Source organism: Rhinolophus ferrumequinum, chromosome 13 (genome assembly GCF_004115265.2).
Source record: "Rhinolophus ferrumequinum isolate MPI-CBG mRhiFer1 chromosome 13, mRhiFer1_v1.p, whole genome shotgun sequence".
Taxonomy (NCBI): domain Eukaryota; kingdom Metazoa; phylum Chordata; class Mammalia; order Chiroptera; family Rhinolophidae; genus Rhinolophus; species Rhinolophus ferrumequinum.
The window spans coordinates 53,103,712-53,129,764 of record NC_046296.1 but is presented as its reverse complement, the minus strand read 5'-3'; the positions used below and the strand labels follow the sequence as shown (position 1 = coordinate 53,129,764).

Sequence of the window (26,053 nt, the reverse complement as noted above, 5' to 3'; positions counted from 1 at the left end):
CTACTGCCTTTTTGTTTTTCTTTTATTGTGACCTTCCCGTGATACGCAGCTCTTCACAACGCTCTGGGTCGTGACCCAGCAACTCCACCATCGCGGCCCAGAGACGCCGCTGGGAGCTGGGGAGAGGGAGGTGTGGAGAGGAACGTAGAGACCGAAGGGTGAGGTTTCCCAGGATCAAATTTCCAGACGGCACCCGATTAAGGATGGCCGATAGCCCTCCTCTGTCCGAGCCAACGGCTTTGCAAGAACTTAATGGCGACTTCAAGAAGCCAGCCCTGCCTGTGCCGTCGGTGGTGCGGGGCAAGTTCCCGGCCACCAATCCTTCAAACCCTGAGGAGGTGAAGGAGAGGCCTACGGCGCCGCCGGACCCCGATTCCGGGGAGCCTCACATCCCGCCGGCCCGGCCGGACAGCGCGGAGACTAGGAGTCCACCGGAGGAGCAGCCGCGGCCCCCCACAGCAGCTCCTGTCCCTGGCAGCCCGGCCCGGGGTCCCCCTTACCGAGAGCCGCCGTGGGGTGGCCCCGCCACGGGCCCCTACAGCCTAGAGACCCTGAAGGGCGGTACCATCCTTGGCACGCGTAGCTTGACAGGGAAGAGTTGCTTCCTTTTCGGGAGGCTGTCTAGCTGCGACGTGTGCTTGGAGCACCCTTCGGTGTCTCGGTACCACGCCGTGCTGCAGCACGGAGCGTCCGGCCCCGACGGAGAATGCGACGGCCGCGGGCCTGGCTTCTACCTCTACGATCTGGGAAGCACCCACGGCACTTTTCTCAACAAAACCCGCATCCCACCCTCCACATATTGTCGGGTTCACGTCGGGCATGTTCTTCGCTTTGGTGGCAGCACCCGGCTCTTTCTTCTTCAGGTAAGTAGAAAAACCTAGAATTGAAATCTCTGGAGCGTGCCGGGTTGGTTCCCTGAGCTCCTTCAGCTTTCGCTGAGGAAGGAGATTCTCTTAGCGATGACAAAAGTGAAGGAATCTGGTCCCTTACCTCCAGACCTCTGGACACAGTGCCATATTTCTGAAAGTGACTTCAACAATCCTGAACTCTAAAAGAATTCTTTCACTTGGTTCATCAGGGACCCGAGGAAGACCGAGAGGCAGAATCCGAGTTGACAGTAACGCAATTGAAAGAATTGCGCAAGAAGCAACAAATGATGTTGGAGAAGAATATGCTAGGAGAAGACTCAGATGGAGAAGAGGAAATGGATACCACTGAAAGAAAGAGAAATGCTAGTAGTCAAGAGGATGAAATGGGCTGCACCTGGGGAATGGGTAAGAGCTGCAAACTGCTGCCAGATGTTACTATTTTAAATTCATTACCCTCAAATGGTACCCTCAAATGGTTTTTTTTTTTTTGTTTTAAATCATACAGCTTTTCATGATTCTTTGAAATAGATGGGACAAATACAATTTGCACATGAAGTTACCAAAACCCAGAGAAATTCATTAACTTTTCTGATGTCAGAAAATTGAATTATGGGCATTATGGATTTCTTTGACTGTGTTTTACAGTTCACTCCCTTCTAGAAAACTCTTCTTCATCATACAATTAATTTGGTATTTTTACCATTAAAAAAATGTTTTTTATTAAGTACTGATCTTGATTATCACTGGAGGGGCTGGAACTACATTCAAACAAGTAAAATGGAATGTTATTCAATATAGGCTATTCCCTTGAATTTTGTGTACTTTGTGTAAATATCCTGAAATATGAAATATCTAATCAGAGAAAGCTGGTCCCTTAGCCAAAGGAGCTAGGAACAGATATTCAGGAGCTAGGAATACAAAAAGATAGAAAATGGATTTAATATGTTGGAAGGATGGGATATACATTATGAAATTACTGTGGTAAATGCCAAACAAAAGCTAGAAACCGTGCTAGAGTAAGCGTTTAGAGAAGGGAGCAATCACTGAGAACTTAGACCTACACTGTCCAATATGGTAGACAGTAGCTGCGCTTTTTGTTTGTTTGTTTGTTTTTGGTTCTTGAATATGTATTTTTTACTGAAAAAAATCATTCATAAGTTAACATACAAAAATGTACAAACACATGAGTAAATAATGACAAAGGACTTATTTTTGTGAAGTGTTTTTTGAAACACTTTAGATTTCAGTGCAAAAATGTACCCCTGGCACCTCTTAAAACATAAGAACAAGCTCAAAAAAATGTAGTGATGGAAATAAGCTAGCTATGTTCAATGTCATCGTCAGTGGTGAGTGGATACAATCGATGCCAGGTGCCTCGATTACAGTGTGGCCAGTCCAAGTCCACCTGTGCCCTAAGTGTAAAATACACACTGAATTTCAAAGACTTAGTGTGAAAAAAGAATGTAAAATATCTCATTCATAATATTTTTATATTGATTACATGATAATTTTACCCGTTTTTCTCGTTTAACATGGCTATTAGGAAATGTTAGATTACGTATATGGCTTTCATTATATTTCCGTTGGGCATCATTGACTTAGACCTTTGGGAAGCTGGAACTTGAAGGAAAGGAGTAGTAGCCCTTATGAAGCTGAGCACTGGGAGTAGTGTTCAGGGCAGTGACTGATGATTTTAACGGAATAATGAATAGACCAGTCCATTTGAGAAGTATTAGGAAATTATATTGGAGGTAAAGTAGGAGACTTTGGTGTGAGAGAATGAGAAAGCCAGGCTAAGGAGCTTAGATTTTTTTTTTCCATATAAAATGTGGTAGGTAATTTTGCTTTTAAAGTATAGTGGTGGAGAAAAAAAAAAGTGCCATGAAAACAAGTTTTAACTTGTCACACAATTTAGAAAACCTGAAGATGTTAATACTGGTCGTGTTTTGGTTGTTCTTCCCTCCTCCCCTTCTTTTCATCACTAATAACTGTATCTTTATGTAGCCTGAAAGGATAGTGGGTGTCATTCAGATAGTTTCTTCTTACGTCTGATCATCTTTTCTTTCTTTTCCCATAACCTGTAGGAGAAGATGCTATAGAGGATGAGGCTGAAGAGAACCCCATTGTCTTAGAATTTCAGCAGGAAAGGGAGGCCTTCTATATAAAGGATCCAAAAAAGGCCCTCCAAGGTTTTTTTGACCGAGAAGGTATGTAAACATTCTGATCCCACTAGTAAAATGTATCCACAACAGTGTTGTTTTCTAGCTTCTTCAGATATTAAGAAATGCTGTGTTTTATCTACTGTCCCCCTTGTACAGTACTTGCCCTTGTGTTCAGTTGCTTCAGGTTTATTTTGAAAATAGTAATAATTTTGTTAGTCTTTCTTCTCATCTTGGAAGAAAGGAAGTACTTTTTCCTGACTTGACTCATGCTTCTCAAAACATTTTGGATTTTGGTAGTGGGAGATTGAACCAACTTCTTGTAGTTTTTTGTTTCTAAATCACCTGATCTTTTGTAATTTCTAACATGGATTTTGACTTTATAGTATTTAAAAAATGTTTCCACAGAAGATTGTTTCAGTAGAGATACTTTGAGAGAACATTTAAGTGTATATGTGTGTGCATGCATATATGTATGTGTGTATGAGTGTATGAATATATATATGTGTATGTAAAAACTAGTTGCAGTCTGTGCTTCATATTTATGCTTCGAAAAACCAGGCAATTGTGACAAATTAACAATTTAAGTCTACAACTTATAAAAAATGTGAAAGCTACTATACAATGGACAAAGCTATGTATGGAGAGCTGATTGTTTTGATCTGAGTTTGCTTTTTTCTGCCTCAAGCTCATCCTAACTTTATTGTCAGATGATAATCCCTAGGAATGAGAACTGAAATGCTTTGGAATTTAGTGTTCAATGTGGTAGGGGAACTTGATATTTTTATCTAACTTTTGTTCTCTTTTCCCTTTGTATCAACTGGTAATTTTCAGATCCTATTAAAATTGTTTTGTCTTTCTTCTTCCCACAGGAGAAGAATTAGAGTATGAATTTGATGAACAGGGACATAGCACTTGGCTCTGCAGGGTGAGGTATGTTCTTTTCTCATTAATGTCCATTTCTGGAAAGTGGCCAGTTTCAGGTTTCATTTATGGTTATAGACAACAACTCAAAGAGTAACTTTAGTTTTAATTTTAGGCTCTTCCTGATCGTGGGCCTTGATAGTTTAGTAACACTTATATTATTGGAGAATGGGGTAGAATGGGTAAGAGGTGGAAGGAAAAGATTTGCAATCTAACCTTGGCAGGAATAGGATAAAATGAACCAAAAGATTGAAAAGCCATCTCAGAAAAACATGACTGTTACCAGAACATATTAATTTGTTTGTGAGAATTGGAGCTTAGTGCTGTGCTGTAATTCCCTTCAAACCAATGCAGATTACCTGTGGATGATTCAACGGGAAAACAGCTGGTGGCTGAGGCCATTCACTCGGGAAAGAAAAAAGAAGCAATGATCCAGTGCTCACTGGAAGCTTGTCGAATCCTTGATACCTTGGGATTGCTGCGACAGGAGGCAGGTGAGTATGTGAGAACACTTTTTTCTTAAAAAAAAAATTTTTTTAAATTGAAGGAAATTTTAACATGTAAAAGATAATAAAACCTCTTTTTAGGGGGGAAATGTAAATTGTACACAATTCTATGAAGTGAGAAGAAAAAAGTCCCTATCTCAATACCCTAAGATAGCCATTTATATTCTCTCAGACATTTTCTGTGCATACAGATGTTTGTTCAGAACTATATCGTTTAACAAAAACTCCTACATGAATGCAGTTATATATACTCTTTTGTGACTTACTTTTTTTTGTGTGTGTGTGACTTACTTTTTTAACATAAGAATGTGTCATGGATATTATCCATATCATTGCATTAAGTTTACTTCATTTTTAAAAAACTGGCTGGCTATACCATTATGTATTAGTGAGACTTATATTTTTATTCTAAAATTAACTTTTATTATTGTAAAGTAACTTATGTATAGTATAAAACAAAGGCTTATAACAAAATACACCTACTGCTTGCTCTATCCCTCCTCAGCCCTCTTCCCTAGTCATCTAGTCCCCTGTTGACTCTGTTAAGTTAGTATTTACGTGATTATGCTTGTACAAATATTAGTAACAACTGAGCAATTTTTAATTCTTTTTGTTTTTCCTAAAGATAATAATTGTGTTTGTTTTAAATGAACAAACAAAACAAAACAGAAATAGACTCAGACATAGGAAATGAACTGATGGTTGCCAGAGGGAAAGGGTGTGAAGGGAAGGGCAAAAAAGGTGAAGGGAAATAAGAATTACAAATTTCTAATTAAAAAATCAATATGCCACGGGGATGTAATGTATACCATAGGGAATACAGTCAATTTCGTAATAACCTTGCACGGTGTCAGATGGTTGTTAGACTTACATGGTGATCACTTCATTAGGTATGTAAATGTTGAATGAATGTCTTGTATACCTGAAACTAATATATTTTATATTAACTATGTTTTAATTTAAAAAATCGTGGGGCGGACAGGTGGCTCAATTGGTTAGAGCGCGAGCTCTGGGCAATGGGGCTGCCGGTTCGATTCCCACATGGGCCAGCGAGCTGCACCCTCTGCAACGAGAATGAAGTCAATGAGCTGCCGCTCAGCTCCTGGGTGGCCAGATGGCTCAGTTGGTTGGAGCACATCCTCTCAACCACAAGGTTGCCCGTCCCGCAAGGGATGGTGGGCTGCGCCCCCTGCAACTAACAACAGCAACTGGACCTGGAGCTGAGCTGCGCCCTCCACAACTTAAGACTGAAAGGACAACAACTTGACTTGGAAAAAGTCCTGGAAGTGCACACTGTTCCCCAATAAAGTCCGGTTCCCCTTCCCCATTAAAATCTTTAAAAAAAAAGAAACAAACTTAAAAAAAAGAATCATGTTTGTTTTTCATGTGTTTGATTTTATTGGGGAAGGGAAGAGGAACAGTGTGTATTTCCAGGACTTTATTAGGGAACAGCATGTTTTTCCAGGACCCATCAGCGCTAAGTCATTGTCCTTCAATCTGGTTGTGGAGGACGCAGCTCAGTTCCAAGTCCAGTTGCCGTTTTCAGTCTAGTTGCAGGGGGTGCAGCCCACCATCCTATGGGGGAGTCAAACCGGCAACCTTGTTGTAAAAGAGCTCAGGCTCCAACCAACTGAGCCATCCGGCCGCCCCTGTTTTTTTTTTTTTATACCTCTTACTCATTCTTCCTACAACTTTCAACAGCCTTTCAATATGTTTTTCCACGTGGTCAATCACATTAAGTAATTTATCAGTTCCAATTTTTTTGGAGACATTTTTCCCGAAGAGTACTGTTCTCCTTTTGGGGCTTACTGCTGTCTAGATCTGCTGTAGAGCTGTCATCTGGAACTTTGCTGTCATCCTTGAGATTTCCTTTGTCTTTCTCCAGGGTTGGAATTTCTGTTTCTTGATTCTCATATTCTCAAATTTCTTGGTTTATTCCCTTGTTTTAGTGGTGCATGCCCCTCGTAGATTTAGCAAGTTAAAAAGCTGGTACAACAGTAGAGGGTATGGATGATAATAGTCTTCAATGGATTTCACATCTTTCATTTTTCTTTGTTTACTTTCTTGTTTTGGTGGACATTCCCTCATGGATTCCTGAAAAAGGGTATATAGCAAGTACACTATTAAACCCTTCATTCTGAAAATATAGTTATTACAGCTATACTCTCAGTTCAGGGTCCGGCTGGAAATAGAATTCTAAATTGGGAATAATTTTTTTTTATAATTTTGAAGGCATTGCTCTTATTACCTTACATCCAGCATTGCTATAAAAGTCCTAAACTGTTCGGATTCCTGATTTATTGTGTCATTTTTTTTTTACCCCTCACTAGAAGTTTGTACGATTTTCCCTTTGTTCTCAAGGTTCTGAAATTTAACTAGGATGTACCTTTCTTTGGGTCTATTCACCTAGTTTTCTGGGTGTTTGTTTGTCTTTTTATTCTAATCTTAGCAGTTTAGGAGCATTTGTGAAATTATACTATTAATCATTTAATTCATCTGTTTGTTCTGTCTGGAATTTTGTTAGATATTGAACCTTTTGGACTGACCATCTAAGTTTTTTGTCTTTTTTTCCTTCTGTTTTTATCTCTGTCTTTCTGTTCTTTGTGGGAGATTTCTGCAACTTTCAATCTATTTTGCTATCAAGATTTTAATTTCCAAAGCTCATTCTTTGAATTTTCATTTTTAAAACATATTGTCTTTATTTTTATTGAAAAAAATTTTTTTATTTATTGGAGAATATTGGGGAACAGTGTGTTTTTCCAGGATGTCAAGTCGTTGTTTTTCAATCTAGTTGTGGAGGGCGCAGCTCACTGGCTCACTGGGAATTGAACTGGAGACCCTGGTGTTATGAGCACCTCGCTCTAACTCCTGAGCCATCTGGCTGCCCACTGGCGGCCTGGCTCCAAGCTCAAGCCGTTGCTTCTCACTGGTCCACATGGGACTCGAACCAGTGACCTTGGTGTTATGAGCACTGCTTTCCAACCACTGAGCCAACTGGCCGCCCACTGGTGGCTCAGCTCCAAGTTCAAGTCCTTGCCTTCAATCTAGTTGTGGAGGGTGCAGCTCACTGGAGCATGTGGGAATCGAACCGGCGACATTGTTGTTCAGAGCTCGCGCTCCAACCAACTGAGCCATCCGGCCGCCCCTAAAACATAATATCTTGTTGTTTCATGGATTGTAATTATCTCACCTCTCTGCTAATCTGTTTTCTCCAGGTTGCTTTTTTTGTGTGTTTTGGTATCTATGCTCCGTGTTAGAGGTTTTTCTCAGGTGTCATGTAATTCTTGGTTGTAGATTCTCATTTGGGGACAAAATATATATATTTGTAATATATAGATGGGGCTCATTAATTTTGAGCAACACTATAGAATAGTATGGGTGGACTTTTTGTTGGGGAACTCCTCATGTAAGCATTTGTAGAGTATTCCTCTTCTGCTGTCAAAATTCCCCAGAGAGTACTCTTCTCCTGCATGACAGGAAAGGACTGGCTGCCAGCATTCCTAGAGCTCAGTGGTAGAAGATGGCTGAGCCATTTCTCAGCATTCAGCTATTTTCAGGACAGTACTGTTTATGGAATATAGTACCCATGCCCTCAACTGGACTAGTCAACCCACAGTCCAGAGACTTTCTGTCCTACGCTTTCTAGAGATTAGCCTCTGGTCATTTCTAGGGGTGGGAAGGAGGTGAGTAGGCAGTGGGGAGGAGCTGAGGTTTCTTACCCAGCTTTTACTGGTCCTCCTCATTTTAGCACTACTTCCAGATCCTTTTGAGGATTCTGCAGTATAATCAGATTCCTTCTCAACTTTCCCCACTGTTGCTTTGGGATTCATTTTTTTAGTTCTGCTAAGTTAGTTTCCACTCATCTGCCTGCTTTCTAATATCCAAAAGTTTGGTGTTGCTGCTCCTTCTCCTCCCTGTCTTTCTGGATTAAAAAAAGTGTCTTTAAAAAAAGGATCTCTTTAGTGGGGCCTGGGGAGAGAGTGAAATTCATTATGTATGTTCAATGTACCATCTTAACCTTGAGATTATCAGGCTGATACTAAAAGGGACTATTTTGGTTGCAAATAATAGAAACCCAATTCATATAGCTTGGGGGGAAAGGTTATTGGCTTCAGAAGCTGGAAAGAATAACTCACAGGATTGAAGGAAGAACTGTGTGAACTGGGGCCTTAAGTTCTGGGACCAGAACTTAGTCCTACCAAACCGGAACTCAGTATTACCAGGACACATATAACTCTGTGTGTGTGTGTGTGTCGTGTGCGTGCACAAGTCTGTCTCAAGAGTGTGTGGTTTTATTTTGCAGACAGATTCTTACACCATGGAAAAGCTGGATGCTTATACCCTGTCACTTTAATAACCTCATTTGAAAGAGAGCTTCTTTTTCCCTATATCTAAATATAAATATGAAGGAAGGATTCTGATTGATCTGACTTTGGTCACATGACTACCCCTAATCCAGATGGAACGGGGAAGGAATTTTCTAGAGGAAAGGGGGTACTTTTACCATTACAAGTGGAGTAAGATGGTGTAGGGTAGACAAAAAACTAATAGCTACCATAGTCTCCTGTTGATGGGCTCAGATTTTTACTGTTACAAATAAAGTTGCATTGATATTTACAGGATAAATTCCTAGAAGTGGAATTGCCAGATCGATGTATTTTTAATGTTGACAGATATAAGATTGAACATCAAAAAGGTTATATCAATGTACATTCCTACCAACTATTTGAGAGTCCCTTTCTCCGTACCCTTGACAATTTGGTTATTATTAATCTTTTTTGTGTTTTTTTACCCCCAGTGTAATAGGTGAGAAGTGGTTTCTCATTATTTTAATTTGTATTTCTAAAGATTATTTTTTAAAAGTTTAACATTTTTTTCAAATGTTGTTGACCATTTGTAGTTCTTTTACTATGAACTCTTTTCTTATTCCTTTTCAAGTTTTCTTTTGGCTTATTGGCCTTTTCCTTATTTGTTTTTTCTTTTTTTACTCATTGATTTTTAAGAGCCTTTTGCTTATTATTAAATAAATTAGCCCTTTGTTTTAATTTTTTATTGTGGTAAAATATACATAACAAAATTACCACTTTAAGCATGTTTTAGTGTATAATTCAGAGGCATTAAGTGCATTCACATTGTTGTACAGCCATCACTACTGTCCATCTCAGAACTTTTTCATCATTCTGTATTGAATCTTTTTGCTCATTAAACACTAGCTTCCCATTCTTCTTCCCCCTTGGCCCTGGTAACCACTGTTCTACTTTGTGTCTCTGAGTTTGACTAGTTTCCTCGTGTTAGTTAGGAATCATGCAATGTGTGTCCTTTTGTGTCTGGCTCACTTCACTTAGCATAGTGTCTTCCAGGTTTAGTTCTTTGTTTTCATATGCAGTTTGGCACCTTGGTGAATATTGTCTTTTAATAATCGATGGTGATATTTTAAGCTGCTTGTTTGCTTGCCTTCTTTCTTTTTCTTTTTTAAAAAACTCATTATCATTTATTTTATCTACTTTAGTATCTCGAAAAAGGAAAGCCAAGAACTGGGAAGATGAAGACTTTTATGATAGTGATGATGACACATTTCTTGATCGGACTGGTCTGGTTGAGAAGAAGCGTCTGAATCGAATGAAGAAGGCTGGGAAGATTGATGAGAAGCCAGAGACCTTTGAATCATTGGCAAGTTTTATTTATAGAAATAGCTATGGTAGTTTAATTTTTTGAATAAAATAACGTATTATTAAAATTTTTAAAGCAGTATCATTGACATCTGATAGTCAAGTATAACTTGTGATCTGCAAATTTGGTGGTAACAGACAACTAGTCTTATGCAAGCTGGAAAAAAAGTTTGGCTTGCTGCCAGAGACTCTATCCACCTCAAGGTGGATATTGGTCCATTAGGGTGCATTCTTTGGATGTGATGTTCCCCCCACAAAAAAAAAGAAAGGAAAAGTTCCAAATTGGGACATTCTAAGATGAATTGAATTTAAACTTCTGGAAGTCAAATATCGCGAAAGGAATTTTGAGAAGTATAGTTTGATGATAGTCTTATTAAATAGTATGTCTTTCATTAAATTATCATAAGGTAGCAGGTATTAAGTAGTATTCACTGTATTAAGTAGTATTCGAGCTTAAAACATTACCCAGCATCTATCCTTTTGATTTGTCAAATACCTTGAGCTTTTTCTTTTGAGTAAAATAAGTGTTCTATACGTTCATTCTGTTTAATTCTTAGTCGTTTAATTCAGAAATTAATTAAATTAGAATTAAATAAATGAAAATGTTAACTCCATAGGGAACAAATTTAACTGGACTCTGAATTAATTCTCTTAAAGTTTTATAACAACAGTGAAAATGAGAGAAGAAAGCGACCATATTTTGAATGAAAGGAGAAAAATATTTACTAACCTTGTTAATTTGACTGTTACAGGTTGCAAAGTTAAATGATGCTGAAAGGGAACTCACTGAAATTTCTGAGAGACTGAAAGCTTCAAGCAAAGGTAAGACAATGACTTATTAGACAAACATTTACTGAGCATCTGCCATATACAGTGCCCTGTGCTAGGCACTGGGCTATACTGGTTAGTAAGATACATCGCATAGAATATGGAGCCTTTCTTAGGAGCAACAGCATTTGGGAACTGGAAAGAGCATTATAAATTATTTTGTGTAACTGCTTTAATAGATGAAGGGAATGAGGCGCATTGAGGCCAGGTGACTCCCCACGATCTCTCAGCTATATATGACCTGTTTCCTTTTTCCTAATATCAGTAATGTCCTTCGTCCAGCTCTGTGTCGGTGATTTTTCTATTGAAACTGTGGCTGAATTTTAAAACATTTGGGGTCATCCTTCTAAACATGTGTTATCCCTTTCTTGACAGCTCTATCAGAGTCACCATCTCAAGACTCTTTAGATGCGTTCATGTCAGAAATGAAATCAGGGAGTGCATTAGATGGTGTGTCCCGGAAGAAACTTCACCTGAGAACTTTTGAACTGAGGAAAGAACAGCAAAGACTTAAAGGGTTGATAAAAATTGTAAAGCCAGCAGAGATTCCAGAACTGAAAAAGTAAGTCTTAGTTATATTTGGAATTTTAATAAACATTTTTTTCTTGTGTAATCACTGTTTGTTTAAAAATTTTTTAAATGTTTTTATTTTTCAATTACAGTTGACATACAAGATTATATTAGTTTCAGGTGTATAACACAATGATGCGACATTTATATAAACTCCAAAGTGTTCGCTCTGATACACACTTGGAATTTTAAATAAGCATTTTTGCATGGGTAACATTTTGAATTATATCTTTATCTTAGATAATCATTTTTGAATAAAAATAGAACATTAAGAAACCCTTTAAAGCACAGAAGACAGTAACTGCATCGAGTAACTACCAATCTACTTAATCTGTGAAATATAGACTACTATAGGATTTTTAGAGAAAACTGTATTGATTCCTCTTTCATTGGAAGCCTCTGGATTTTTTACTTCATCTTTTAGTGCAGGGTAAACTTCTTTAAAGAGCAACATATGTAAAAGGCTAATTTCCCTAATACTGTGTTTCTCCGAAAATAAGATCTAACCGGAAAATAAGCCCTAGCATGATTTTTCAGCATGACATCCCCTGAACATAAGCCCTGATGCATCTTTTGGAGCAAAAATTAATCTAAGACCCGGTCTTATTTTCGGGGAAACGTGGTAGGTAAAGACCAATGAATGGTAAGTAGATAATCATCCACCCAAGAGAAGAATGGGCAAAGGATGTCAACTGACAGGCCACTGAAAAAGAAATACAAATAGCTCTTAATGACATTAAAATGATGCTAAGCCTCATGCATAAGAGAAATACAAATACTACAATGTAATGCCATTTTTATATGATTTTAAAACCACAGATAAAATATATGAGTGCAGATTGTCATTTTAACACCTGTATCTGTCATTCCTAAGAACCAGTTGACAACTGTTTAATATACTTTTTCTAAAGTGTGATTTCTTCCTTTAAAGAGGGAAAAGCATAATCCCCTAAAGTTGATTCTAACGTTAACTTTGATATTTGGGAGATTATTCGAAGAGATTAACTCAACTCCATTTGTAGACATCTAGAAGATTTTTGAGTAATTTGTAAATAAGGTTTTGAGACTAATTTTTCTTAGAATTGGCTAGTGTTCGAGAGAGAGAGAGAGAGAGAGAGAGAGAGAGAGAGATTTCCAGTCTTTCAATTTGACAATATTTTAAAATTTTGTTCTATGTGGTCTCAACAAATATTGAAAATGTTGAGTAGGTTGTTTTAGCGATAAGCAACCCTCAGTGAGCAGAATCCCGGTGGACATCTCAAAAAGTGGTACTGCCTAGATGAGCTCACTCAGTTACGGAGATAGTTAACTATAGAAAGTTTCTTGTTTTCGTTAGATCTGTGATGTCCAGTACAGCAGCCAATAATCACATTTGTTCTTTAAATTAAATAAAATTAAAAATTCAGTTCCTCAGTCACATGGGCACATTTCCTGTGTTCATGGCCACATGTGGCCAGTGGCTACTGTGTTGGACGATGGGGATATAGAACATCTTAATCATTGCAGCAAGTTCTGTTGGACGTTACTGCTTTAGGTCGTCAGTAAGCGTTTATTCAGCCCCTCACCCCTGAGCACGAAACCTACAACTTGATGCTGGGGATATTTCCCAGAAGAATGTCTAGATACTGAGAGGTACCTCTTCCGATAGAGGTGTAAAGATAAAATATTTCTGGAGCCCTGGATCATCTGTACAGAAAGTTTATCCCCAAATACTAACAGGTTTGTTCAAAGATTGATGCGCAATTTGGATATTTAACAGTGATTCATAGATGAGTCCACAAAATTCTGCTTGACCCAAATGATATTTGAGTTACCTTACCGGTAGTGAGAAGGTAGGTTAGCACTAGAGTTAGACTTCCTGGGTTTCATTCTCAGCTCTATCAATTACTTTTTGGGCATTTTGAGGCAAATTATGGAACTTCTTTGATCTTTGCTTTCCTCATCTATAAATTAGAAATAATGATGTTGGAAAGATTAAATGAATAGCACTTAACAAAGTACTAGCGCATATACATATATATATATATATATATAATTTTCAAAATTTTTATTATTTCTTTTATACCTAGCAATTATTTGTAACGTCATTTTTGTGGAGAAAAGTTAAAAGTTCAGGAGGCATAATCCAGGGTCAACAAATTAACAGTGAGTTTTAAATACAACTCTGTAATTGTTTAACTTGATAAGTCAGCCCTTTGAGGTGTTCTGAGCCAGGAGACATTGATCAGCTTCCCCCAGAACCACCCCTTCTGCTGTCTGTGTGTCTGCCTGGTTTCTCCCCCTTTTTCTACTTTAGATGGTGGCCTTCAAGTGATGTGTATCTCCCCCCCTCTTGTCACCTGAGGGTTGAACTTCCAAACTTTCCACCTAACTCCACTTTTCCCCCACACAGGCAAGTCTTGATTGTGATTCCATCTTCTGCTTTGTCTTCTCCTTTGGGCGTCTTCTTATGTCCTCCAGGCCAGCCAAGCTATTTAATGGAGCTGAAAAAGAACTGTGTTGCTCTTGCCTTTGTCCTTCTATGCACACACCTTCCTGAGGCCAGTGGGGAGGGGCTGTGAAGAATAATGATTTGGCAAAGGGTATTTAAGACCAAGCAGGCAGGATTCTTCTGGCCTTAGTAAAGCAATGGGTCTGTCCCTGCAGGAGAGGGGATGGTGAGTTTAGGCGCAAGAGCACCACTGAGAGGGTAAGACTTAGATAAAGGAAGACAATGGTGGCAGATGGGGCTTCAGGTCGTCAGTTTCTTGTGTGGATCACTGTGAGTCAGGAGTGCTGCTGCTGTTTTTATATTTTAGAACGCAGGGCTGTCCTATGGTCAAGGTGAAAGAAAAGCATAGGGCTTTTGCCTCAGGCTATCTTGTCATTGTCACCTGTCTACTCTGAGTGCCTCATCAACTCAGCTGCCATCCTTTTCATTTTTGTTGTTTTTTTCCCCCCACTTTTTTCTTATTTCTACAATCTCTTCATTTTGGCTCTGCCTCAGTTTTGCCCTAGTGGGCTTGGCTTTTGTAACTCTGTTCAGCCAATGAGAATGTTGTGGGGTCTCTCATTGTGTCTTTATCATTACTCACTACATGGCGTATTTTGCCTTCCACCCCCTTCATCCACACACTTAAAAAAAAAAAAAATTCTGTGCCCAGAGCTGTTGTGTGTGATTATGAAAAGTGTGGACTTCAGGTAAGTAAGGCACTGTGTGTCCTTTTCAGAGGTTGGTAGGTGGAAAATAGGGCTTTACACCATGGATCCATTTCCTGCCACTTAGAGGGGGTCGTGCCTACCTATTCTCCTTTACCAGTGACCTTTGTACTGTAGGCATCATTTTATGAAAGTGAAGTAATGTAACATGTACATTACCAGACTAAGGTAGTAGGCTTATTTTGCCATTACTTAAGAAATCTGTGTCTGTGACAATCTGTAGTGTCATCTGTTCAGACTCTGCTGGCTCGACTACCTCTGTCTTACTGGTGTATGCTTATATACTCATTTTGTGGAAATTGTTTTGCCAAGTTTGTCAGTGTCATGATGTTTTTAGATAAATCCTTGGCCTCACTGGAATAGATAACATATAATTATTCTTTCTTCCCAGGGCTGAAACTCAGACTACAGATGCTGAAAACAAAGCTAAAAAGCTTACATTGCCTCTCTTTGGTGCCATGAAAGGAGGAAGCAAATTCAAATTAAAAACTGGAACAGTAGGGGTAAGTTGTGGGTCAGGGTGTTAAACTTTTCGCTCTTGAGTTACCTGAGCTAATTCTTTTCTCTATGCTTTTCCAAGCTCAAATGACTCATTCCATAGTATGAGTCATTTTTCTCATAGTAATGTGAAAAAGGGCTGTGGGGTTGATATGATCACATCTTTCCTAGGAGTTGGTTCTTGGAGATATCTCTTCCACTTAGGGTGATCAAGTATTGGAGAATAGATTCATGCCAATGAATTTGCATGTAACTGATTATGTAAATTAGAGTACCAATTGATTAATTTGTGATGAATGTTGCACTTAAGAAAGGTCTCCTGCATTAATTTTCTCCTGGTGGATAGATGTAATTTTCAGACTCAGCTAACATTGGTTAGTAGCATAGGCTGTGCACCTGCTACTGCCATGTGGTTTTTCCTTACCTCATTTAATCCTTCCAACACCTTATGATATATGGGAATTGTTACCTCTCACAGATGAGGAAACAGGGTCAGAGTATATACAAGATCACACCGTCAGTTAGTAATTAGACTGGCAATCAAATCCAGGTCTTCTGTCTCTTGAGTTTTGTGATCTTTCTACTATCCTCTAATACCTCACTGATACATTTTTTGCTTTATGTATGTCCCTATTTGTACATTCAGCTTTTAAAAGGTTTTCATCACTCCAAAGAGCTAAGCCTTGCGTATTGGCGTGCTAGGGCTGCCATAACAAAATACCACAGACGGGGTACTTAAATAACAGATATTATCTTCTCCTAATTCTGGAGGCTAGGAGTCTGAGATCAACGTGCCAACACAGTTGGTTTCCTCTGAGGCCTCTCTCCTTGGCTTGCAGGTGGCTGCCCTCTCTCTGCCTCTTCACGTGGTTATCCCTTGGTGCACTTGTACCCTTTTTCTTATAAGGACACCGGTCATATTGGTTTAGAGCTCCATCCTAACAGCCTTATTTTTACTTAGTCACCTCTTTAAAGACCTTATCTCCAAGTGTGGTTACATTCTCAGGTACTGGGGTTAGAACTTCAACATGTGAATTTTAGGTGTACACAGTTCAGCCCACAGCAGCTTAAATTAGGAAATTAGGGGAAACTGCCCTCTGGTGGCAGAGGTCTGAAATCCTAGCCACATGTTCTGAGTGAGTGTGGTTTACTGAGTGAGAGATGGAAGCTTTTCTGTGAGGGTGGGTGGGGGTACTTATGTTTTTAGTTAGAAGAAAAACTCTTCACTAAAAAGCTCTTCTTAGAGGATTACTGAACTAAATTCTATATTTAAAACATGATATACCCAACATATACTTTGATACCTTTTCTCTATTCCTTAAGCTGCGATCAACTTTTTCTAATAATTACTTTTATTAAAAGGTCTTGATTAGAATATATGGCCTTATTCTTCAAGAAATATCTTCCTTTTCCTCAGGTCTGTTTTACTGAACTACATGTCTTATTTCCTTGAAATTGTGTTAAATCTAAAATGAAAAGGCTGCACAAATGATTTATTTCTTAGAAATGTATGTCTGATTTATTCCCTAGAAGATTTTGTAATGAATTAAGATCTTTTAACATCACAAAGGGGTGACAGGACAGAATTCCTGCAGCAGAACTCACCTGGAGGAAATTATTTAGTTCCCTACAAGCTGTTTCAAGTGTTTCGTATTTAATATTCTTTTGACTCTAGAAACTAATAAAGATATTAAAGGGTCCATAGATGGATAAAATTTTATGTGAAAGCCCTACTTCCACCAAACTTCTGCAGGGTCTGTCAACCTAGTGAGATTAGACGTTCTCCACGTTTCGCTTAACCCCCTTGAAGAGATTGGCCTCAGTATCATTATGTAGAACTGCATGTTCATGGTTTTGTTTCCTCTGTAGAAGTTGCCCCCAAAACGTCCTGAACTCCCTCCAACTCTAATGAGAATGAAGGATGAGCCCGAAGTAGAAGAGGAGGAGGAAGAGGACGAAGAAGAGGAGAAAGAAAAGGAAGAGCAGGAAAAGGAAAAATTGGAGGCTGGAAGCAGTAGGCCACAGCAGGAGAGAGAGCCAGCAGAAGCAGTGCAGGAAACAAGTCCTCCCACACATGTCACATGTTCTAAAGAAACAAAACACCATGGTAACATTCTTCTTCTCCTTCCTGTGATACTCAGTGGGATGTTTGCATTAATTGTGGAAAGCTTTGAAAAAGCAAAGTCATTTTTTTTTAACCTCTGCAAAAATGAAATTTATTAAATGACCAGGAGAAATTCTACAGTATGTAGAATGGGAATAATAATACATAACTTTGTAGTTTAGTTTCTTTTTTTTTTTAAATTGTATTACATTTATTGGGGTGACATTGGCTAGTAAAAGTATATAGGTTTCAAGTATACATTTGTATACTATATTATCTATGTATTGCAAAGCCAATTCTTGCCTGTGCATTTTGACTGTATAATACGTAGTGATATGTGATATAGTCGACTCTGTGGAACCGTACTTTCTTGGTCCTTCTTTGACTGCCAGTCTGTTTATTCTCATTGGAAAATAAGGGCAGGTATTTCCAGTCTATTCCAGAATTATGGAAAATTGAAAGCTGTGAAATCTGTAACCCCAGCTGCTGTGGACAATCCTGAGCTGCTCCCACTGTATGATAGGAGAGCAGTGGAATATGGTGGATGATGGGGCCTGATCATGTGGTCTCAGGATAAGCCTCCGTTACTCATTTTTACCCCTCAACCTTAAAACAGACGCTAAGCATAATTGTATCCACTGGACATACTTCTCAGGAACCATCACGCCTTATGCATCTTTTTGTACATGGTACTTAGCAGAGAACCTGGCACATAGAAGTCACCCACCTCAGCAAAGGTTTGATGAAAAATGATGGAAAAGGGAATTGATTGATTTTTTAAATGTTTTTTTTTTTTTTCGATTATAAAGGGAATATATGCTCACTTAGAACCTGAATCATACATAAAAGCCTAAAGAAGAAAAGAGAAATCTCCCACATTCCTATCCCGAAAGGTGATGTTTCTCTTTTTAGTATCCTCTTATCCCTTGTCAGCTGCAGGGGTTATTTTCCTGCAGGTTACCCAAACTACTTAGCAAGATTAAGACTGCACAGAAAATAGGGAACATAAGGAAAAAACAAACAAACAAACAAACAAAAACTGGCATTAATTGTGTGCATGTCTTCTTCTAAAACAAACCAGGCTTGTCTGTGTAAAACACCAGGCCTGGTTTGTAGACCTTCTTTTGAATCACCTTCAGTTATTTAAAAAACAAACAACCAAAAAACAACCCCATTTCCTTCTCGGTGAGAGGTAAATTTTTGTTGTTTGCATTTTCCAAATGCTTGGCCTTTTCAAAAAAAATACTTACACATACTTTTTTCTGAGTCTGGTCTTTGAGCCGTACATTATGAGGGCCCATAAGTAGGTCAGGAATTTTTTTAAGGGGCCAAAACAAATATGTATGTATGAAAACAGCAGATTTTAAAATTTGGTTTATGCAATACATTAATTAGTAAATCTGCAGCTGATTAGGATTACTCCAGGCCTTTTTTGTTTGTTTTTACAATATTGGGAGCGTATTATACATGCTGTTTTAGAATCTGTTTTTTCTGTTTTAAAATATTCTTATAAAATCTGGTTTTAGTAAGGGACATAATGGTTCATCGCATGTTTATGCCATAATTTATTTAATCAGCTCCCTATTGTTGGAGTTCTTATGTAAATTATTTGTTAACTTTTGCTGTTATAAATATACTTGTATATAATAAATCTTGGTGCTCATATCTGATTTTCTTTGAATATGTTCCTGGAAATAAAATTTCTAGGAATATGTATATTTTTAAGGCTTTGGTAAGTATTACTGAAATGTGTTATCTCAGAGGTGGCCAATTTTTTATTGGTTTCAGGTGTACAAAACAATGCAGTAGGTTAGACATTTCACCCCTCACAAAGTGATAACCTCCTTCCCCCAACCTGTTGGACTCCTTCCCCCAACCTGTTGGAGGTGGCCAGTTTTTAAAGTGGAAAGTCGGTGTTTCTCTGAAAGATGCCTGCAGGCACAGTTATTGAAAATTTAATTTAGTTGAAGCTACTGATAGTAAAACTGGATGATTATGTATGTGCTCAGCTTTTCTTGCTTTTCTGTTTCATTATTTCCCCACCACAAATTAAATAATAACAGTATGCTTTGGTTCTGCATTTTATAGAAAACATGTCTCAACTCAGCCAAGAGAAACAGAACACAGATTATCGAGAGATTCGTGAAACAGCTGCATCATCATGTGAGGAACCCTCAGGCAAGTAGCACAGCCGGCTCCATTCGTGCTCTGCACACAGCAGCCACTGGTGTCGCAGAAGAGGTGGCAGTTAGCCTGACGCAGCACAGAGAACAGTCTTTAAGACTCTGGGTGGATGCTGCTGCCAGGGTCCTGGACAGAGTTGGAATGTCTGATGCCATCTCACTGGCCTTTCTTTACTCCTCGTCTGCCTCCTGTGTTCCCTCTCCCTGACCCACAGAGCACCTAATGCCTTTAGGCTTCCCTCTGGCCATGCAAAGCCCTACACAGTTTACATCTCCCGGAGTTAATATGTGCCTATCATGGGAGCGATCCCAAAACTATTAAAAGAAATCTGTTGAAAGTTTGGCCTATTAAAAGGACTTTTTCCCCCTGGTTTTCTACTGCTTTTAACTGTAATGGTTAAACTAGAATAGTACCCACTTTCCTTTACCTTTGAAAATGGTATGATTATATTTCAAGTGTAGAATAGCCTTAGCATTTGAAAACTAGGGTTATTAGTGAAGGGGAAATTCTCTGTTAATATATAGTCTTTACAATAGTAGAGGGATTTTTGAGAATTGGATTGTTATATGTTTTGTTCAATAATTGTAGTGCTATCTTAGAAGGAATTTTTCTTTTCTGTTTTAATTTTTCGGAAATAGCTATTGCTTCTTTTATTTATTTATTTTTTCCTTTTCTTAAATTAGCATCAAAGGATGCATATGAGAAAAGCAGAGATGAATTGAAGAAAAAGAAAGCTGCTGGTCCAGGCAAAGTAAGTACATTAGTCATAATCTTCACTTCTCTGGAAGTAAAAATGAATCCCCATGTCATGGAGCACATCCAGAGGAGTGAATCTTTAGGGATTATCTTAGCAGAGTTCCCAACTGCCTTATACCTCCTCTTCTAGAAGACTGGGCTCTCTTTTATTTTTATTTTTTGAATTCTTTATTCTTGTCTCCATCCACTCTGCTTCCTATAACTTTTCACATACTTCTTTTATTAATCTGTGAATTTTTTTTTCATATTCTAGTATGCCATACAAAGACATTTGAGTAATATATTTTTATTTTCCTCCTTTTAGTACATAAAAACTAGAATGTAATGTAGTGCATTCTACATCTTGGTTTTTTCATTTTTTGTGGAAATCATTATTTATACCAAGAGCTTCCTACAGTGTGGATGTACTCTAACCAGTCCCCTATAGGTGGACACTTGGATCATTTCTAGTCCTTTATCACTACAGGGCTATGATGAATAACCTTGTGGATATAGCACGTTCCCAGAAATGGGACTGCTAGCTTTTGTTGGCAGGTCTTCACACCACCCATAGGCTAGATCACTCAGGAGGCCTCACGGGACTCAGCATGTGGTTGTGCTCACAGCTGTGATTTACTACAGCAAAAGGATACCAAGCACAGTAGCAAAGGGAAAAGGCACATGGAGAGTGAAGTCGGGGGAAACCAGGCACAAGCTTCCAAAGGTCCTTTTCCAGTGGAGTCACACAGGATGTGCTTAATTCCCGTAGCAACGAGTTGTGACAGTTTGCAATGTTGCTAACTAGGAAAGCTCATTAGAGGCTCAGTGCCCAGGATTTTTAGTGAGGCCTGATCACGTGATTATCCTCTGCATGACATGTACTCAAACTCCATTCCCCCAGAAGGAAGGCAGGTGTTCAGCATAAACCACATTGTTTTTACAAACAGTTTAGGCACAGGGAGCCGCTCTTAGCAATTAGGGTAGTGGAACCCTCCTGAAATCCAAGTTCCCAGATGTCAGCTAAAGGCCAACTTGCAAGCAGGCCTTTCAAAGTGTAGCAGTCAGCCTTGTTACGCTAACTTGTTTCTGCATCTCGATCAAAAGGCAAATGCCAAATTTCCCTCTATGGGGGTTATACCATTTAGAACTCAGATCTGTGTTAACTGCTCCTTTTAAAAAATACCACTTCACTCTCACTGGCTGAAAATCTGCTCAGTGAGGCTTTACAGAAAAAAAAAAAAATCAAGGTTCAGAGGGAATGCTCCCCCATTTTGATTACTTATGTCAAGATCATTAATGGAAACTGTTGTCTTATTTTTTGTTTGCTGACAGGTGTAGGGACAATAATTCCTAGAGTTAAAATTCTTCTGAATAAAAGAACCTATCTTTTCTTTGTAGCTTCTATCAACACTCTCCTCCAAATATCCAGAAGATGACCCAGACTACTGTGTGTGGGTCCCACCTGAAGGTAGATTGTTTGTACTTTTCTTTCCTCTAAGATTTATTTATTTATATTTATGAGTATGTATTACATATTGAAGGTACATAATAAGAAAGTTACGAGAGTCTGTAGTGGAAAAAGCTCCCTTATGGGGGAATAGGTAGATTAGAAGATTTAAGGATATATATCAACCAGTAACATACATAATATCTCACCACTTTTTTTATACAAATGGAAGCATATTCTATACCTTGTTCTTTTGCACTTAACAGTCTATGGAAACCTTTCCCCAGTTACTTACAGACTTTTTTCTTTTTTTTAATGGTAGCATAGTTATTTATGGTGTGGATATACCTTTACTTACTTAATCAGTTCCCTCAATGAATATTTGCTGTGTTTCCAGTCTTTTGCCATATTATAAAACAACTCTACAATAAGTAACCTCTAACATATGTTACTGTGCAAGTGTGGAGGTGTGTGTTTAGAAAAAAATTCGTAAAGTTAGCATGCTGGATCAGAGGCTATGAACATTTTTAGGTATTATAAATTGCATTCTATAGAGATTGTCCCAGTTTATGTTCATACATATACCCTTACGGCAATATAGGAGATGCTTGTTTTCCCATGTAAAGATCACAATTGCTCTTTCTCTGGTTTGAGTTTATAATATATTTAGTAATTACTGTATTTTGCTGTGTATAATGCGCACTGTTTTGTTCAAATTTGTGAGGGAAAAATAAGGATGCACATTATACATGGGTAGTATTATATCAATTCCATACTATATAAATGTTTTAAATTATTTTATTTATGCTTAAGAGTTAAAAGTGCAATAAGTAAATAAATAAATTAATGCTAAAATTCCTTTATAATACAAAAAAACAAGTACCTAAATATAAACAAATAAAAATTTGAATTAAAAAATTAAAATGAAAGATTTTTTTTCCCCTAGAAGTTTGGGCCAAAAACGTGGGTGCGCATAATAGACAGGAGCAGTATACACGGCAAAATATGGTCCTAGAAATGTTTGCTTCTTTATCTGCTAATAAATGTTAGGGTCGAAGTGAAAAGAGGACCATATTTTGAAATTATATACAAAAAGTCACATTTCTATCATAGAAGAAACCTCTTTATCTGCTTTACTTTTTGGCCCACTGATGTCTAGATATCTTTTCCCACCTGACTTTGGAAAAATGAATGTATTTCTTTCTTTCTTTATACTCTGATCTAGGCCAAAGTGGAGATGGCAGGACCCATCTTAATGACAAGTATGGCTATTGATTGCTTCAGAATCCTAAAGGAAGACCTTGTGGACCATGTGACTTGGGATATTTAGGATAATATATCAAGTTGAATGTCCAGAGGAGTTCAGATGATCATTTTTAAAATCTGGTGACTGGCCTTTTCTTCCCTACTCTTCGTTTCCTAAATTTATTTATCTGTCCCATCTGATTCTCTTGAATTTGATATTATGTTTAAAAGTGTTTGTGTATGTATGTAAGAAAGAACCATATATTTTGTGAATTAGTAAAGTGAGAGACATGACTGTTAACAAGAGAAGGTGGAGGTGTCTCATGTTTATTTAAGGCCACAACGTCTTTCATTAAGCGTTAGGGACTGTGCTTTTCCTGAGCAATAGGGTGCTTCTGGCTGTTTGGCTCCAGGATTCACTGGTATTGCCTCCTCAAATAAGTGTTGAAGTATGAGGTCATGCTGTGTGTGTGATCCTGGGTGTCTCTGTCATTCTTAGAACTAAAAATAGATACACAGTTGGGGTTTCCTGCTCCCTCTCACTGTAGTCCTCCTGCCAACATTGAGAATAGATCCTGACTAACCAGGACCCAGTTCGGGACCACAGCATACCTCGTGCCCAGTCCTGATAAAAATTCAGTCCTTTGAATGTCCTGGACTCTGACCAATCAGATTAGCCACTCCTTCTCCCCTGGAAAGGTGTAATAAGGTCATAGAATCAGAAGCTGGATGTGTCCTGCCCAGTGTGGGTCTTCTCACCTCAGTGGAGAGGGGAATAAAACTTCCTTCCTCTCTGGAAACATGAAGAAATGCAAGAAGATGTCTTATTTCCCTCCATCCCACGCCACCCCCGTCATTAATGCCTCACTTCCACAGGAAAGCAAAACCTAAGAGTGGAAACGAGGTGGAGAGCCTGTGTACTGGGCTGGAGGCAGACATAATGAGCAGGCAGGAGAAATGCTGTGGCCCAGCGAGAGAGTGGACGAGGACGGTGCTTTCCTAATACGGAGGATACGGTGTGCATGAGGTAGGCAAGAAGCAGTAATGGAGAACTTCAGTTACCCTGACAAACGTGGCACGTCTGGTCTGCTAAACGTGTTGTCCTTCATTTCTCACAAAACAATACCACTAGTGCTATTGTGAGAAACTATTATTTTGAACTTCATTTAGATCAATAGGGAAGAACTTGTTGATGTAAAAAGTGACAGGAATTGGGGGACAGAGTGACCATGCCATCTTGGATGAAAACAGTGGACAAAGGTCTAAACCAGATCAGTGGTCTTCAAAAGTGAAACTCTATTCAAACAAAGTTGTATGTGGAATCCTAACACCAGAACGGGTAAAAAAATATACCTGCTGTGGTGGAAGTGAGGGCATGGAGATTGAATCTACACATCTGGACATATCCTCTCCTTACTGTACCCTCGCAATGAGCTTGAGGAATCCTAGGGGCTCCACAGAGCGTAGTCTGCTTTAGGAAGGCAGATTTCGAAATGTTCTGCGGATGGTAGGTATGGTCCCATGTCTAGAGATACTGAAAGCAAATAGGACTTCTGTGCCAAAATAAATATAAATATGTAAGTTGTGTAGTTAACATCAGTGGTCAGTGGACTTGAGTCAAAAGACCTGCACATGAGTCTTAGCTCCCGTTTACTAAACAGGAGACTGGGGGCATGACTTAAATTCCCCGAGCCTCCACTCTTTCATGTGTGAAGCAGGGACAGCAGTGCTTCCTGCTCTTTCAACCTCAAATTTGTTCTAAGGATCAAATGAGATAATGTAGATGGATGTGCTTTACAGAGCTTTGTCGATATTAATAGTTGTTTTTCATCACAAAAAAGAGACAAATCCTGTCATCTGGACCTGAGTCGTCATCTGTGAGAAGGCACTGGATTAGATCGGTAATTCTCAACTGTGGCTGCATATTCGCATCATATTAGCATCACCTAGGAAAATTTTACTTTTTAGTTCCAATGCTTAGATCCCACCTCAGATCAATTTTTTTTTTAATTGGGGAATTTTGGGGAACAGAGTGTTTCTCCAGGGCCCATGAGCTCTAAATCATTGTTCTTCAATCCAGTTGTGGAGGGCGCTGCTCAGCTCTAAGTCCAGAGGCCGGTTTCAATCTTAGTTGCAGGGGACGCAGCCCACCATCCCATGCGGGAATTGAACCAGCAACCTTATTATTGAGAGCTCGTGCTCTAACCAGCTGAGCCATCCAGCTGACCCCCACCTCAGGTCAATTTAATCAGAATCTCTGAGGTGATCCCTTTTAAAAGCACCCCAGGTGATTTTAATGTGCAGCCATACTGAAGAACCTCTAGAGCATGGTCAGCAAACCTTTTCTGTCAATGGGCAGGTATTTTCTACTTTGCAAGCCATACAATCTCTATTGCAACTACTCACCTCTGATGTTGGACTACAAACGGCATTGACAATACATAAATGAGTGTGGCTGTGTTCCAACAAATACTTATTTATAAAAACAGGTGGCAGGCCAGATATACCCCATAGGCCATAGTTGGCCAACCTCTGCTCTGGCTAATTCGTCTTCAGGGTCCCATCTGGCTCAAGATGTTCTTTACAAGATCTTTAGGAAGTTATGTGTGTCCCTGTGCAAAGGTATTTGAAAAGTTTCTGTTAAAAAGACTATCCCCTCCTGAATGATATGGGTTGCAGTTTTCTGGTTACCAGAAATCAAAATAATCAAGTCTCCTTTTCACAGAAACAAAAGTAAGGTATTAACCATTACAAAAAATGTTACAGCAAGAATGCATTAAATTAACTAAAAGCAAGTTGTCCCCGGTCAGCGATCCTGGCCCCCCAGGAGTTCTGTTTCATATCTGCCTCTATATTTAAAGAGCAGTGGGAAGCCACTGGGGTTTTAGAGATGGTGAATGATCAGATTTGGGTTTTTAAAAGAACACTCAAGCTACAGTGTGCAGGAAGGATGGAAGAGGGCAAGAGGATGCAGGAGGACCAGTTAGAAGTCTGCTGCCAAAATCCGGGTGACAGTTTGTGGCAGCTTGTACTAAGTGGAGATGCAAAGAGGTCAATGGGCCCTTAATATTTTTCAAAGTAGAATGGCTGGTACTGAGTGATGGACAGTCTGGGAGT

The 26,053-nt window shown here is 38.9% G+C and overlaps 1 protein-coding gene across 3 annotated transcripts; it reads left to right on the top strand.

Annotated features, from left to right (window-relative positions):
* The first annotated feature begins 44 nt into the window (after positions 1-44).
* SLC4A1AP (solute carrier family 4 member 1 adaptor protein) lies at positions 45-23,968 on the top strand. Of its 3 annotated transcripts, XR_004424820.1 has the most exons (16): positions 45-863; positions 1,079-1,274; positions 2,954-3,076; positions 3,901-3,961; positions 4,307-4,446; positions 9,968-10,128; positions 10,880-10,949; positions 11,331-11,517; positions 13,822-13,917; positions 15,115-15,226; positions 17,091-17,328; positions 19,414-19,503; positions 20,193-20,260; positions 21,643-21,712; positions 22,917-23,077; positions 23,813-23,968. XR_004424820.1 is itself a non-coding variant. In XM_033124771.1 (15 exons), exons 1-15 carry the CDS (start codon positions 204-206, stop codon positions 22,964-22,966), a joined length of 2,322 nt encoding a protein of 773 aa, XP_032980662.1. In that variant the 5' UTR covers positions 45-203; the 3' UTR covers positions 22,967-23,247. The 3 variants fall into 3 exon arrangements, 2 of the variants coding, with proteins under 2 accessions (XP_032980662.1, XP_032980663.1); XM_033124771.1 differs by lacking the exon at positions 23,813-23,968 and having other exon boundaries at positions 22,917-23,247; XM_033124772.1 differs by lacking the exons at positions 13,822-13,917; positions 23,813-23,968 and having other exon boundaries at positions 22,917-23,247.
* Positions 23,969-26,053: the final 2,085 nt, after the last annotated feature.